The 12,809-nt window shown below is 41.5% G+C and overlaps 1 protein-coding gene across 5 annotated transcripts in view; it reads left to right on the top strand.

The window, feature by feature from the left end:
* Positions 1-12,809, top strand: part of kat80 (katanin p80) — a 222,001-nt gene that overhangs the window by 173,730 nt on the left and 35,462 nt on the right. For all 5 annotated transcript variants that reach the window (XM_050191552.3, XM_055061586.2, XM_055061584.2 and 2 more), the window contains 3 exons: positions 4,784-4,954; positions 9,684-9,760; positions 10,168-10,242. In XM_050191552.3, coding sequence (XP_050047509.1) covers positions 4,784-4,954; positions 9,684-9,760; positions 10,168-10,242 — 323 coding nt within the window. The remainder of the gene's footprint in view (positions 1-4,783; positions 4,955-9,683; positions 9,761-10,167; positions 10,243-12,809) is intronic.

The following is a 12,809-nucleotide window of genomic DNA, read 5'->3' as shown; positions in this document are numbered from 1 at the left end:
AGAGGAGATTGCAAATATAAACTCATTTCATTTTACATTTATCAGCTCAGTATTACACCTGCTTCAGTTTTTACACTTCAAATTATCTACAGCTAAAACTTGATGTAAAAAAGTCTGCAAAATTGGCAATTTGCTTCGTTATATCAAAATTTCGCTGTATTGAAATTCAACGTTTTATGCAAATAAGTACAGCCACCGATTGATTTTTCTTGCAAGGAAAGGGGCCGCACAATTTTGCGAATTATCGGGCAATCAAACAAAGCAAATTTGAATGACAAAACATGTTATCTTTATAAATTTGAAGGTCGCCGACGGATGATACGGTTTCATGCCGCGTCAACAATATCTTCTTATCGGCGATACTAATTAAGCAAAGCCAGCCACGCTTTCCCATGCACTCTGCCCTCGCGGCTGATAGCGTCGCCCGCACTGGGACGACAGTATCATAAGAAGTGCCGGCAGCGGGGAGGGAATGCTTCGTCTGCCTCTCCCTCCAACGAGTCACCGAAACTCGAGATTACGTAACCTTACAAAACAAGTGCGCGGGAAGACAGCCAACATGATGCCATGCCGTCTCCGCATGCCCGCTCTTTGCACACGTGACAGATTACCTCTAAAGCAGGGTGCACGGTTCTGTATGCGCTCAGCCGCGCTTACAGCCATGTGCAGCCACGGATCAGATGTGCGCTAGCTTACACCCCCCCCCTCTCCCACGCCCCTCGTGTGCGCTTGATTGCGTTACCGCGAGCGAGCTCCCCTCCCCCTCTTTTCCTTTTATTGCGCGGAAAGGCGGCACTCGTGAAGACACCATGTGTCTTGTCTCACCCTCGCACACTTTCACTCACACCTGAAGCAAAGTGATTGGGCTGGATAGGACCTTATCGCACTTGGACTTTATACCGAACATGATGCAGCTCCACTTCGGCTGTCGCTTTTGTCACGCGTGTGCATGCGTTTGCAAGCAGCCGCTTGCAATTCAATCATTTGACTATGCATCCGTAGAAGTTTCCATTTATTGCCTCGGCATTCTTTTGCGGTGGAAGCGAAATTTCGTTATATTGAAATCGCATACACATACTTTGTTATATTGAGGTTCTAAATACATGGTGTTCTATGGACAAGAGGTTATGAAAAGTTGAATACTTTGTTATATCAAGAATTTCGTTATATGGAAGTTCATTATATCGACTTTTAACTGTATTGAAATTCGATCTTTTACGCAAATAAGTACAGTTGCTGATTGATTTTTCTTACATGAAGGGGCCGCAATATTTTCCTAATTATCGGAGGAAACAAATATTGATGGGAAAAAAAAATCATTTTGTTGAATTTGAGATTCGTCGACAAAGGATACAGCTTTATGCTGTGTCAACGATATCATCACATCGGCGGTACGAAGCGAAGGCAGCCACGCTCTTGCGTCCACTCCGCCGCCGTGGCTGATAGTGTCGCCCACTGTGGGACCGTGCTATCGTGAAAGGGAGCGAATGCTTATGTTTCTCGCTTGAACGCATCTTCAAAACTTGAGATTACGCAACCTCCAGCACTAAACACACAGGAAGACAGTGCACAATGCCATGCTATCTTAGCTCGCCCATTCTTTGCACATGTGGTAGATTACCTCTAAAACCGGGCACACGAGATGCGTATGTACTCGGCAACACTGAGAGCTAGGTGCAGCCATGGCCATGCTAGAAAAGGAGATGTGCGCCAGAACGCCCTCACTCTTGCCGCCCTCGTATGCGCTTGATCGTGTTGCAATAGGGTGGATAGGTGGGCTAGTTGGTATTGCATTATTATAAAACTTAGACCGCAAGAAAGACATTGCATGAAAAGCGTGTGGTGTGTGTTCTTTTTCTTCGTCCAGTGCCTTTCTTGCGCCCTAAGCTTTCTAATAATTGATAGCATTATCACAAGCTTGCTCCCCTTCTCCCCTTTCTCCAGTGTGTCGGAAGATGGTGCTCATCAAGCCACCATCCTTCTCGGCTCACTCTCACATGCTTTCACTTGCATCTAAAGCATACAGCGCGTCGGGTGCCATAATATCTTAACGCAATTGGACTTTATATGAAACATTACGCTGCTCCGCTTTGGCGGTCGCTCTCACCCACATGACGCACAATTAGAGGTGCATTCACAAACAGCCGCATTTAATTTAATCATTTGACCATCTGCGTTCATTTATAGTCTGGGCATTCCTTTGTGCCGCTAGGGAAATTTTGTTGTATTGAAATCATGTATAAACACACTTCGTTATATTGATGTACGTAATGAAAGTACATGGTGTTCTATGAAGAAGACGTTATGAAAAGTTAAATACTTTGTTATAGTGAGAATTTCATTATACAGTCAAACCCACTAATAACGATACCGATTTTAACAATGTGTCAGTTACAAAAATGAAAAGCTGCTGCACCGTTAACTTTTGTATGCTTTCTATGGAGAAATTACCTGCTTACTACAATGTCCCCATGCTGCATTATCGGTTATAACGATGAAGTCTGGCTGCTGGGTGCCCGTGCCGAAAGGTAATGGAATGCAAAATCCTTGGAAAAGAAAAAAAGAAAAAGTGAAATGCAAGCCATTGCAGGATCGCCCACCACCCCAACTGCCGCCGCGTACTTCTCTCCATGAGAAATAGATGCATGCCAGCCTCACACGCATCTCTGCCGTCACCCTTCCACCCCTCCGAACACGAATGGGTTGCGCTCATAGCTATGCGCTGCGCCGCCCTCCGAAAACCCGAATGGACAGCCCCAACTGTGCTGACAACGCTGCCGACGCTGCTCCCAGATTGCTCACTGGGCCCCCATTCTGCGCAGTTAAGCTAACGCATGAAGTCGCTCGTGCTTGTCTTTATTCGTTGTGTCGAAGTCGTTCCTGGCTATGTAGTTTCTCAGCTTTATTTGACTCGCCACCGAAACAGAACCTGCTGATCCGCCCGCTGATCATCGGCAATTCACGACATTACTGGTGAAAAGAATGTGCACTGCTATAGATTTGGAAACAAAGTGCTTCTAACCGATGAGGCGATCGTTGTGAACGTGCTTCCATCAGATAGCAACAGTGATGACCACGACGGTAGCGCTGATGCGGTAGGGCAGGCTGCCTCAACGTTTTCCCCATGGGAGCTCCTGTAGATAATTCAGTCCCTCATGGGCTTGTTCTCACGAGGGACCTTCCGCTTCACTACGTGGAGCACCTGGATGCCTTGGAGAAGGATGTTGGCAAGCTTCACATAAAGCAAGCAAGGCTGACGGATATGCGGTTTTCCCATGCAAGCGGTGAAAGTACGTGGCGAGATGCTTGTGGCGATCTCGTCCCAGCATTTCTTCTGGATTTCTCAAGCTGGGATGCTGTCGTAGCAACCTTCCAGCATTTTTTAAAAGGCGCCTTTTGGGCCCACAGAAGCAAAGCCTCAGCAGAGCTCGAATGTCACTTGTTGCCTATGACCCCTGTTTGCAGTTGTTATACCAGTGCCATTCTTGAACGGCGACAGCCACGACTTGTTAACAACATGCGATTGCAGCGCGCAGGAAACAGAGTTAAACAGTTAAACGAGTCAACACAATCAGAAGCCGGATGGAGGAATGTGGTGGGGAGGAGAACTGGCCTTCCAGCCATTATAGTTTTCTCGGAACAGCCATGCCATCCCCTATTTCAATTTAAATTTTATATTTCGATTTATTTTTTTTCATGCAACTCAGTTGTAACAATTGTCAGTTACAACAATGGAATTTTCGTGGCACTTGAACATTGTTATATGTGGGTTCTACTGTATTGAAGTTCTTTATATTGAGGTTTAGCTGTACGTATTGTTGTCAGCTAAAATGTATTCAGTTGTCACTGTGTTCATTATATTTGTCAGTATGGTATGCTGTGACTATTCACAAAAGCATGAGACTTCATTAACCTCTTACGACTCGAGGTGGGCAAATATCAACCTTTTTTTTTTATACGAATAGCAAGTATGGAATATTTAATAGTCAAATACAGACGTATATATTTTCAGCAGGAATATTTATTCATGTAGAATTAGGTGCCATGTCTGTTCTGAATAATGCAAAAAAGACAGTTATCAGGGACAGTTGATCAGTTTTAAATATACGATCACCATTGTTCATTAGAAGGAATGTATGGATAGCCTTTCAATAACATTAGAGCCTGGTTGCAAACAAACTCTCCAAGAAAGAATGGCTGCTGTATTACTAGCTTTCCGAAAGCGCTATATAAATGGTTTGCGAAAAGAGACCAGGAGCTGCAGAAGAAGAAAAAAAATCTGCAAAGGACTTGTGTACCATAGAGACATGTAAAATAGCCCATTGCAAGGAAAAAATCGCATGTTTGCAGTGTAAAAGTTAAAAACTAGGAAATTGCTATACCGCCAGAAACACTAAACGACAGGCTACAAGCAAAAATTAGAAGTTGTCATGTATCTGCCGCGAAACCGAAAACAAAGCTTGGATTACCTTTTTTCTTTCTCGGCATTGCTTCAAAAACTTTTGTCATTGTCTTAATTGTGGTAATTTGCGATACTTTATTTAGCAGACGGAGAACAGTAACCAGACGTTAATTAACATTTGGTTGTTGTGAAAAGCTTGTTTAGTTTCAGATATTCAAAAATACCCAATAATTCCTGTCAAATAAAAATGCAAACTGTTAGTATGTAGTATTCGATTCTTATTCGAAAATTGACACTTGCACTTGTGATCTTCACCTTATTTCCTATGGACACTGAGGCACAACAGGCTGATATAAACTCCTTGCTTGGCACCTCTTATAGCGGCACTTGCAAGCAAGTCTACGCCTGGGCAGTGCTGGTATCCCGGAGATGTCAGAGGCCGAAGCATTGAGCACAATTGCTGAGCAGCACAAGACTCTTCTGGCAGTACTACACCATCGTCTAAAGAATATAAAAATTGTTCTGGCCCAGTGGAGCACAAAGGATCCCAAGGTAAAAATGCTATATTACCAATAAGAAGCTACTTGTATTGTTGGAATCATTCAAAAAATTTTCAAGGTTACTTAACCCTTTTTGTACCACAGAAAATGTCAAAATTTGTACATAATTTCCCAAAGATTTCCAGAATGGTGGCCTCATGACATTTGTAATCATCATCGGCTATATTCCTACAAGTTCTGGGGATGATTGTACTTGTCAACAGTTAGAGAAAGGATTGATATGATGTGCAGGAGAGGCATTTTTTTCAGGGCTGAGGCCTGCTGCGAGGCTCTTGTGATAGCTTACACCATCCTTAGAGTGCACTGGTCTTGAATGCATTGCTTGTTGCGACTTGGGAAAGAATGCAATTGAACCCAAGTTTCAATAAATTTGCGATTTGATGAATTTTTCGCACTCCTCTGGAATGCTGAAAAATTCATCTACTTTTGTTTGTTTCCTTCTTTCTTTCATTCTCTCTCTCTGTCATATGTTTTATGACAAATCAAAGCAATCTTACACTGCACACTCAATTGAACGGAGCCTTGACACATTGTATACACACAGCAATAGTCTTTATGGGAAGTATCCGTGCAGAAGCGGCAGAGGAAACTCATCACTATGCTATTTGCGAGCTGGGCACTTTGGTTGACACACATACTAAGTCATATTGTTTTAGCACGCAAGAACCAGGCAGAAATTGACAGTGAGAGCTGGAGCTAGTGTTTAGTTGTAGTGTTTAGCTGGTAGTTTTTTCTGGCCAATGTAATGGCAATCACAATCTACGGAGAGCATATTAATACCTGCACATTTTTGGTAAAAGCAAGGCTTCCATTCATGCTGATTGTGTTTTTACCACTCTTACATTTTAAACGTGGCCCGTAAGGAAAATGACAATAAGCAAACTTCACTGTCAACTGGCTGATCAATATCACAAAATGTGTGTGGCTCTTTTAATCCTGTGAGGCGGTCTAGGCCGCACCACTGCTGGAATTATGCAAGGAATAATATTGTAAGAAGTAATCAGACTTTCAAGCATGGCATGAATTAGTACTACATATAGTTTTAAGTATCAGTCCTGGGGTATTTCATTTTTGCCAAGGTTCTATATTTCTTGTGAGTCGGGACTATGGTCAGAGTGGCTGCTGCATGTTTTGCATGCTAATTGGAACAGTGCCTGCATTCTTGGATGTTTTCACTTGAGAAAAAATTGCTGCATGTGGTCTGAAACTAACGGTGGTGTCGATGGTTTCCATTGTGCTGGTTTTCAGAAATAAAAATACCTCGCTGTGAACATTGGAGGCCCTACAGTATCACTGCAGTGAACACTGCCTCAGTTAGTTGCCTATAGCTCACATGCACACACCGATGTGTCATTCAGTACCACTTTAACGGCTGCAAAGGATTATTCATATAATCATTGCCCAAAATTTTTATTAAAACTTTATATACAATGTGCTAGCACATGAAAAACCTCAATTTATATAAACTTCTGGCTTAGTGCAGTTGTCAGCAGCAGTGGGTTCTTAAGTGAGTTGTAGCTGAACAGTTGCAACTGAAAAAAATATCATCATCATCATCAGCCTATTTTATGTCCGCTGCAGGAAGAAAGCGATCTCCAATTACCCGTCCTGTGCCAACCAATTCCAACTAACACCTGCGAATTTCCTAATTTCATCTCTCCACCGTGTCTTCTGCCGTCCTCGACTGTGTTTCCCTTCTCTTGGTACCCATTCTGTAACCCTAATGGTCCAACGGTTATCTAATCGAGGCATTGCATGACCTGCCCAGCTCCATCTTTTTCTATTACTGTCAATTAGAATATCGGCTATACCCATTTGCTCTCTGATCCAAACCGCTCTCTTTCCGTCTCTTAACGTTATGTCTAGCAATCTTCGTTCCATCTCTCTTTGCGCAGTCCTTAACTTGTTCTCAAGCTTCTTTGTCAGTCTCCAAATATCTGACCCGTATGTCAGCACTGGTAAAGAGCACTGATTGTACACCTTCCTTTTTAATGACAATGGTAAGTTTCCAGTCAGGAGCTGGCAATGTCTGCTGTATGCGATCCAACCCATTTTTATTCTTCTGTAAATTTCCTTTTCATGGTCAGGGTTCCCTGTGATTAGTTGACCTAGGTAAAAGTACTCCTTCACAGACTCTACAGGCTGACTTGTGATCCTGAACTCTTGTTCCCTTGCCCGGTTATTCATCATTATCTTTGTCTTCTGCATATTAATCTTCAACCCCACTCTTACACTCTCCCTGTTAAGGTCCTCAATCATTTGTTGTAATTTGTCTGCATTGTTGCTGAATAGAACAATGTCGTTGGCAAACTGAAGGTTGCTGAGATATTCGCCGTCGATCCTTACTCCTAAGCTTTCCAAGTTTAATAGCTTGAATACTTCCTCCAAGCACGCAGTGAATAGCATTGGAGAGATTATGTCTTCCTGTCTGACCCCTTTCTTTATAGGTATCTTCCTGCTTTTCTTGTGTAGAATTAAGGTAGCTGTGGAACCTCTGTAGATATTTTCCAAGGTATTTATGTAAGCGGTCTGTACTGCTTGATTATCTAATGCCTCTATGACTGCTAGTATCTCTACTGAATCAAACACCTTTTTGTAATCTATGAAAGCCATATAGAGAGGCTTATTGTACTCTGCAGATTTTTCGATAACCTGATTAGTGACATGGATGTGATCCATTGTAGAGTATCCCTTCCTGAAGCCAGCCTGTTCCCTTGGTTGACTAAAGTCCAGTGTTGCCCTTATTTGATTGAAGATTATTTTGGTAAATATCTTATATAATATGGGGAGTAAGCTAATGGGCCTATAATTTTTCAATTCTTTAACATCTCCCTTTTCGTGGATTAGTATAATGTTTGCATTCTTCCAGTTTTCTGGGACCCTTGCTGTCAATAGACACTTCGTATAAAGAGCCGCCAGTTTTGCAAGCATTATGCCTCCTCCATCTTTGATTAAATCGACTGTTATTCCATCTTCTCCTGCCGCTCTTCCTCGTTTCATGTCTTGCAAAGCCCTTCTGACCTCATCGCTAGTTATAGGAGGAGTTTCTGTATCCTGTTCATTACTGTTTCTAATTGAGGTATCCTATCTCCTCTGGGCACTGCACAGGTTAGTATAAAATTCGTCTGCTGCTTTTACTATATATTCGAGATTGCTGATGATATTACCCTGCTTATCTTTCAGTGCATGCATCTTGGTTTGTCCTATGTCAAGTTTCCTTCTTACTGATTTCAGGCTGCATCCATTTTTTACAGCTTCTTCAGTCTTTCTCACGTTATAGTTTCGAATATCACTTATTTTTGCCTTGTTGATCAGTTTTGACAGTTCTGCGAATTCTATCTTATCTCTTGAGTTGGACACTTTCATTCTTTGTCGTTTCTTTATTAGGTCCTTTGTTACTTGGGAGAGCTTGCCTACTGGTTGCCTTGGTGCCTTGCCTCCCACTTCAATTGCTGCCTCTGAAGCCAGCTTTATTACGGTTTCCTTCATTACCTCTACGTCATCATCATCATCTCAGTGTTCTAAGGCTGCATATTTGTTTGCAAGTACCAACTTAAATTTGCCTGCTTTTACCCTTATTGCCTCTAAGTTGACCTGTTTTTTCTTGACCAATTTTATTCTTTCTCTGTTCAAATTAAGGTGAATCCTAGCCCTCACTAACCTATGATCACTGCACTTTACCCTACCTATCACTTCTACATCCTTCACTATGCTGGCATCAGCAGAAAGTATGAAGTCAATTTCATTTCTTGTTTCACCATTAGGGCTTTTCCAGGTCCACTTTCTATTGCTACGCTTCCTGAAAAAGATGTTCAGTATTCGAAGCTTATTCCTTTCTGCGAATTCTAACAGCATCTCTCCTCTAGAATTCCTAGAATCGACGCCGTAGTTGCCAATTGCTTGTTCACCAGCCTGCATTTTCCCCACTTTTGCGTTGAAGTCGCCCATTACTACAGTATACTGAGCTTGCACTTTTCTCATCGCTAATTCAACATCTTCATAAAACTGATCTACTTCATCATCATCGTGACTGTATGTTGGAGCGCAGGCTTGTACTACCATTAATCTATACCTCTTATTAAGTTTGATTACGACTACAGCTACCCTCTCGTTAATGCTGTAGAATTCAGGGTCCGGACAGGCCAACAATAGAAACTGACCCTGTCAACCTTTAATTGCCGAACTCTGTCGAGTGAGGTTAGCTTAGCAGGACTCTTTGAGAAACTATCAGACATTGTTTGGGATATCATCGGCCTTAGTGAGATTAGAAGAACTAGTGAGGGTTATACTATGCTAAATAACGAACATGTCCTCTGCTTAGAGGTCTCCCATATACAGAGCAATACGGGGTAGGATTCCCAATCCATAAGGACATAGTGGGAAACGAAAAAAAGGTTATTCTTCTATATTGTACTCTGAATAGCAGTTCTAACATGTACTGCATATGTATTGTGCCCTGAAACTTGAAAAAAAAAAAAAGGAGGGGGGGGGGGGGGTGGCTTGAGGCAGTTGTGTTGCAAATGCAATGAGATGATTCTTGGAAAGTTTTTCACACATTTTGAGCCTTTAAACCCCCATCATGTGGATTGTTTGTGTGGTGATAACTGGATAACAGAACACATATGTTTAGTTGGTTACCAGATGCTGCAGTGCTCACTTTACGTTCTTTCCTGGTGGTGAATTACCATTTCTTTAACATCGCATCTTTTTTTCTATTACAGATGGCACTTGATACAGCAATAAACATGAACGACCAGTCTACACTCGTAGACATTCTCAATGTTGTAGTTTTAAGGCCGTAAGTGAACCTTACGTACATATTTAATTACAGGGCCAATACAAAGATTTTGGAGCTGGGTCCTGGACCTGACTTGCTGAATTTAGCTCCCTGTGACTTTTGCCAGTCTCCTGACGCAAAATTCAGAATAAAACCACTGCATTTTGAAGGAGGTGGTGGAAATCACTGTTTCTAAACCGCTTAATCCATATTAATAAAACCTATGCATTTTGAAGGAGTTGGTGAAAATCACTGTGTTTCTAAACCGCTAATGCACAGTAACTTGCTGCACTTTCTAGCAATAAAACATCTCTTTCCATTGGTATGCATATGTTGGAGGCAGTTGATGAAAGGGGTGACTGTTTATCTGCGAGTAACATGCTATGTTTGCACGTGGATTGCAAATTGATTAATGCTCTTTCACACAGGCAAATATGGACCTTAGATATGTGCCAGACAATACTGCCTGCTATTTTTGATCTACTTCAAAGTAAATATGAGTCGTAAGTACAGCTTCTTTCATTTTTCATTGATGTGTGTATTCAGTGCCTCACTTTCAACAGTGCTGAGACTGCTGCAGATACAATATTTAAGAGGAAGCTTTAGCTTGGGCCCAACTTCGATGCCGCCCATTGAAATACATGTGAAACGCAGAAACGTTTTTCTGAGATAACCATGGTGCCCATTTTAATGAAATTTGTCACATTTAAGAGAGAAAGTTAAAATCTAGTGACTGTTGTAAGTGGAATTTTGATTTAGGGCCTGAATGTTTTTAATGGTATTTTCAAAAACGTGTAAGTTTGAAAAAAATAGAAGCACGAAGTTTCCAACTTTGTAGCTCTGCACCTAAAACAGATATCGCAGTTCTGTAAACTGCATTCTTTAGAGCATCCAAAGCAGACAAATTTGATATGTCATCATCATCATCATCATCAGCCTGATTACGCCCACTGCAGGGCAAAGGCCTCTCCCATACTTCTCCAACTACCCCGGTCATGTACTAATTGTGGCCATGTTGACCCTCCAAACTTCCTAATCTCATCTGCCCACCTAACTTTCTGTCGCCCCCTGCTACGCTTCCCTTCCCTCGGAATCCAGTCCGTAACCCTTAATGACCATCGGTTATCTTCCCTCCTCATTACATGTCCTGCCCATGCCCATTTCTTTTTCTTGATTTCAACTAAGATGTCATTAACGCGCGTTTGTTCCCTCACCCAATCTGCTCTTTTCTTATCCCTTAACGTTACACCTATCATTTTTCTTTCCATAGCTCGTTGCGTCGTCCTCAATTTAAGTAGAACCCTTTTCGTAAGCCTCCAGGTTTCTGCCCCGTACGTGACTACTGGTAAGACACAGCTGTTATACACTTTTCTCTTGAGGGATAATGGCAACCTGCTGTTCATGATCTGCGAATGCCTGCCAAACGCACCCCAGCCCATTCTTATTCTTCTGATTATTTCACTCTCATGATCTGGATCAGCAGTCACTACCTGTCCTAAGTAGATGTATTCTCTTACCACTTCCAGTGCCTCGCTACCTATCGTAAACTGCTGTTCCCTTCCGAGACTGTTAAACATTACTTTAGTTTTCTGCAGATTCATTTTTAGTCCCACCCTTCTGCTCTGCCTCTCCAGATCAGTGAGCATGCATTGCAGTTGGTCCCCTGAGTTACTAAGCAAGGCAATATCATCAGCGAAGCGCAAGTTACTAAGGTATTCTCCATTTACTCTTATCCCCAATTCTTCCCAATTTATATCTTATCAATTTATATCTTATATCTTATATCTTATATATCAATTTATATCTTATGTGAATTTGTTACTTTGTGTACAAGGCTTTGCAAAACTTCTACTCACAAATTAGTGTTTCTTTTTTTTTGAGAGCCATATATAATATATGAATTTTGTTCGTATTAGATGTACTGTTAGGTGCAATTTGCCGAAATATTATTTAATTTTTCATTGCTGAGTTATAGAGTTGCAAATTTGATAGTTTCATTTTCTGAAAGTTTGCTATTTTTGTATATTTTTATTTAAAAATTAACTATAAATCGAAAATTCACACCAATAGTCACTAGGTTTTAACTTTTTCTTTAAAATGCTACAAACCTCATCAAATTTGGTGCTGTGGTTGCAGAGAGAAACTATGTCTCCTTTCCCATGTATTTAGTTAGGAGGCCCCCAGCTGGAGCTTCCTCTTTAACACACTAAACTAACATTTTTAATCTTTGTGTTGGATGCTTCTGAAAATTTGTACCTGAAGGTGTGACATAATTTTGACATGTATAGAGTGTATAGGAGTAAAGGGTAATTGTGTCATATTGAACTGGGGCTGCAAAGTTTGGCAATGTTGGAAGAACTGAGAGTTCTTAGTCCTGTTGCTGTTTATAGTCTTCAAGGTTGGCTGAGGCAGTTTTCAACACTTCATATAGAGTTATTAGAGAAATCATGTGCTCTGGATATTCATGCACTGTAGGAACGATGGAAAATGCAAATTTCACATTGACATTGTCGTGGCTTCCTGTAGTGCTATGGATTAATTTTGATAGTTAAGCAAGTCCAGCTTGTTCGTGGTCAGTATGTTCCCCTTCCTGTCGTAGCTTAGTACTTTGCACTGCTTCCTTGATCAGGAAACTGTCATCACAGTGACATCATAGACAGTGACAAATTTCTGAATGCAGCGGAGCTCTGTCACTTGTGAAGTTAACATACTTGCCTTGTCTGTCAGTTGTTTGGTTCCCGGTATCACAGGCAAAAATACAGAGCTCTTAACACTGTGTAGTTCAGTAAACACGTTAAACTTGAGTATACGAGGAGAAGTAGAAATCCTGTGCGAATGACTAGCCGTTGATCAGTTCTTGTAAACCGAGAGAGGCGAGATTTGTTTTACGAAACAGTATGTTAGGTGCTTTAAGCAAACTTAATTCACGCAGGCTGTATTCACGCAGGCTGTATACCACGAAATGCATAAGGGAAATGATTTTGTTTGAAGGGAATGTAAACTACAATCGAAGAATTATTGATATCCGCACAAGTAAAGCCCCCGGTTTCTATTTTTTTTAATTATTGTT

This window comes from Dermacentor andersoni, chromosome 1 (genome assembly GCF_023375885.2).
Source record: "Dermacentor andersoni chromosome 1, qqDerAnde1_hic_scaffold, whole genome shotgun sequence".
NCBI lineage: Eukaryota > Metazoa > Arthropoda > Arachnida > Ixodida > Ixodidae > Dermacentor > Dermacentor andersoni.
This window is presented reverse-complemented; position numbering and strand designations above follow the sequence as displayed.